Consider the following 3,766-nt stretch of genomic DNA (forward strand, 5'->3'; position numbering starts at 1 on the left):
AAAAAAAAATAGACGATACATATAAACGTATACTAGACAGTGGTTAGATTGCTCAATTCTCAAAAACACCTCAAATTTAATCTCTTTATGAATCTGGATTTAAAAGTATATATGGATCTGGTGAACCACTCGTGGTTCGATATATACCTTATAGGATACTCTATACTTAAATTGTATTGATTACTTTTATTTTAAAAGAACCCAAACTTATAAATAAGTGCCAAGCAGTCCTTTTGCATTCGTAAACGGCTCGAAAATGTATGTACGTAAATGTATATGGATGTAAAGGTCACATATTTTTTTAATAAACAACATTTTGATTGTGGGAGTCGAGCACGCTTCGGCACGAAATGGGCCAGCTCGCACCGGGGAAGTACCACACCCTCATAGAAAACCGGCGTGAAATAGTGGCATGCCACTGTGTTTCGTACGGTGAGTGAGGGAGCCGGAGGCCCGTTTCCTTTTCCTCACCCGTCCCAGTCCATTCCTTCTTGCCAGTCGTTAATCCATTCCTTTTCCCTTACCCCAAAAAAAGCGGGCAGCGCATTCGCAGAGGCCCTACCTTTGCGAATGTTCATGGGCGGTGGTGATCGCTTACCATCAGGCGAACCACCAGCTCAGTTGCCCGCTATGACATAAAAAAAAAAAAAAAAACATCGCTTTCGATTTAATTTTTACTTCAAGGGGAAAAAGTACTAAAAAAACCTGCGAAATTCATATTATAAAAGAAAGCCCGACATAAACAGCATGTACTATGATGGTATAACTGGTCAGAGCTAAACACGTACCATACAGTATGAGATAGATAACGTCAGCGTCAGTGCTGCCAATAATATACCCCTGTATAACATATAAATTTAAGTGTTACCAGTGTATTCAGACAAATGTTTTATTTATTTTAATAAAGAAACTTATATATATAATATAATTAAAGCGAAGCGAAGTTTAATAGGCGTTCTACACGATCGGAACCAACCACCAACCATCGCGTCCTTGGTCGGGTTGGTATAAAAATGGACAGTGCAGAAATCGGTTGTTCCGACCGATTTTTGGTTGATGCCAACGGCCTTGGTCGCGAGCGCATCCCTACCGACAGCCTGCGTCCGTGGTCGGCTCCGACCGTGTGGAACGCTGTCGTCCGACGCGAGCGCTTCAGTCTGAGCGATTAATATCAAGATTAATATTAATATTAAGATGGTTTAACGTAATTCGCTCTTTGAGCCACTGTTTCATCCATTTCCTTTTTTACGTTGCTTTTCTTCTTCGCTCAAGCATAAAAAGGTTAGTGCCAGACCGATTTTCTGTTGCTTTGAAACACAAGGAGCCATCGCGAATGCCGGAGGTTAACTGACAAGTTTAGTCAACCACCGACCGTGTAGAACAAACACAGAAAATGGTTGATCCGACCAAGGACACGATGGTCGGCGGTTGGTTCCGATCGTGTAGAAGGCGTTTAAAATTTTCCAAGTATTTTCTTGACTTGTCCGACATGAACTATGACGTCGCATCAAGCGCGCTAAAATGACAAGCGTTTAATTTTTTAAATAATTATTTCTATTAATTTTTCTTCGCCCATATTTTTTTTTTCCTAAAATAAAACATCGGATAAATACATACATCGATATTGGGATACTATTGGGCAAACGTTCTCCCAGCGATATCTTGAATAACTTGTCTTTTGACGTACAAATTATAAAAAAACGTGTGTGTGCGCTATTCACACACGATAGAAGTGAGACTCCAGTAATATAAAATAGTATGTATATTTCTGTCTCATTCTCTGCCGGCTTCATTCTACACATTTTTGTATTTGTGTCTCTTACCTGTCGCTTTTTCCGTTGCATCAGGTTTGAAATCTTAACGATTCTAAAGAAGTTTCACTTCAAAAATGCACACACAATAAAACGACATTACACATAAAATATTTGCAAAGAATGTTTAAAAAATTTGGATTTGCCGCTTGGAAACAATCTTTTCTTAAGTATGATCATTATACATATAAGTTATTTTAAATGAACATTTCAAATCGATCCATTAGTTTCGGAGCTTATTCCTTTCAATCAAAAAAATCTTTATAACATACCGATAAAACTAAATAAAAATAACTACTTAATATAGTCCAAAATTTTACGAGTCGGTTATTTGACATATTTATTCATTTTTATTCTTTTAGAAGCAGCGGCCGTGGGTAGCGGTGCATCTCGGGTTGACTGGGCTGCAAAATATCTACGATAGAGACATCATTTGCTTTAAAATAAAAGTATTTAGATATGAACTGTTTGGTACTATACTTTATCCTTAAAATAAAATGGAGTACAGCCTACTCTGCAAAAGTCTCAACATTGCACATAATATATTAATTGTCACTTACTTATATTGCATGAAAAAAGTAGACGAGTTAACAATGCCCTCTTCGACTATTGAAACAGTAAGCATTTGATCAAAACAAAACATAATACTATCTTCATAAAAATAACTCCTTTATTGCTGTATTATGTTGTAGTGACCTTGTATGAATGACCATATTATCATAATGAAAATGTAGTTAGTTACTTGCTTGTAACATTTGTAACATACACTAATTAAGATTATTTCGTTTTCCAAACTTTTATCACAATCTCAAGCCATAATCTTCTTAATATTTTATTTGTTTCCTCTGTAACAATGGCATTTTGGAAAATTTTGAGTTATGTTGATTTGAATGAGTAATAACTGAAGATGATTGATAATTATTATATTATGTGTAACCATAAAATTGTAAACACATTACTATCTCATGGGAATCTATATCGATTGTAATCTGTTAATAACTATGATAATACACTGCACACAAATTAAAGCATTATTTTTTGTTGGGTTATTAGTACCTTTTGATGTGAATCTGGTAAATTATGAAATGGATAAATGAAATAGGTTAGATGAAAATATGCAAACATAGAAGTCGACTCGAAGCCTGCATCTGACAAAAGTTTGGGAAAAGTAATAATTGATAGTACATAAATGTGAATATTCACTTTGTAGTCTTAAGAAAAATAATGCATTAAATTACTAGCAAATATAATGGATCACATACATACATTTAGAAATCTCCAAATTATTTTTCATTGGAAACTTATGGCGACGATTAAATAATACAAGTGAATGAACTTCATACAATACTATATTATATTATTTACATATTTGCTTTCATATAAAATCTGTGAACAATCAACAAGGCGCAATAGGCGTCACTCATATTTGAGGTAGGGTTTGGTATCAGGCAATGCTGCAGTGTGTGAGTGGGCAGAGTGCTGCCAGGCGTCAGGGGGCCAGCTGTAAACGCGCGGGGCTCCGCCTTCCAGCAGCCCCCAACCGAGCAGTTGGGAGCGGGCACTTCTATCCCGCTTGGGGGATGCAGTTGAAATGTTCACTGACACCCCTTTGATTATGTGGTCTTGACCGCACAAGGATTGTGCAACTTCTGGGTCTAAAAACGTTACGAAGCTAAATGCCCGAAATGGTTTAGGCACAAATACATCAGTCACCTGTCCAAATGCACCGAAGTACTCTCGGAGGTCGTCAGCGGTGAGACTTTCGGTGCAACGTCCTACAAAGACTTTCCGATGGGCTGCTGAGCCCCCGTCCTTACTGTTAGGTATGCGCACATCGCACCAACGACCGTCGATCATGTGTCTCCTTCCGAGAGCTCTCATTTGAGCCTCATAATCAGCAAACTTGATAAAACCGAAACCTTTAGACAGTCCCGTTTTCGTGTCCCGCTTCACTT

At 37.5% G+C, this 3,766-nt stretch overlaps 2 protein-coding genes across 2 annotated transcripts in view; one reads left to right on the top strand and one right to left on the bottom strand.

Moving 5' to 3' along the window:
• The window catches only part of LOC119840917 (serine/threonine-protein kinase ICK-like), a 16,172-nt gene extending 13,237 nt beyond the window's left edge, over window positions 1-2,935 (top strand). The window contains exon 5 of the mRNA XM_038367697.1: window positions 2,174-2,935. Coding sequence (XP_038223625.1) covers window positions 2,174-2,235 — 62 coding nt within the window. The 3' untranslated portion in view covers window positions 2,236-2,935. The remainder of the gene's footprint in view (window positions 1-2,173) is intronic.
• A 207-nt stretch (window positions 2,936-3,142) lies between these two features.
• The window catches only part of LOC119828247 (TAR DNA-binding protein 43-like), a 2,456-nt gene continuing 1,832 nt past the window's right edge, over window positions 3,143-3,766 (bottom strand). Inside the window, exon 2 of the mRNA XM_038350350.1 lies at window positions 3,143-3,763. Coding sequence (XP_038206278.1) covers window positions 3,228-3,763 — 536 coding nt within the window. The 3' untranslated portion in view covers window positions 3,143-3,227. The remainder of the gene's footprint in view (window positions 3,764-3,766) is intronic.

This window comes from Zerene cesonia, chromosome 7, assembly GCF_012273895.1.
Source record: "Zerene cesonia ecotype Mississippi chromosome 7, Zerene_cesonia_1.1, whole genome shotgun sequence".
Classification (NCBI taxonomy): Eukaryota; Metazoa; Arthropoda; class Insecta; order Lepidoptera; family Pieridae; genus Zerene; species Zerene cesonia.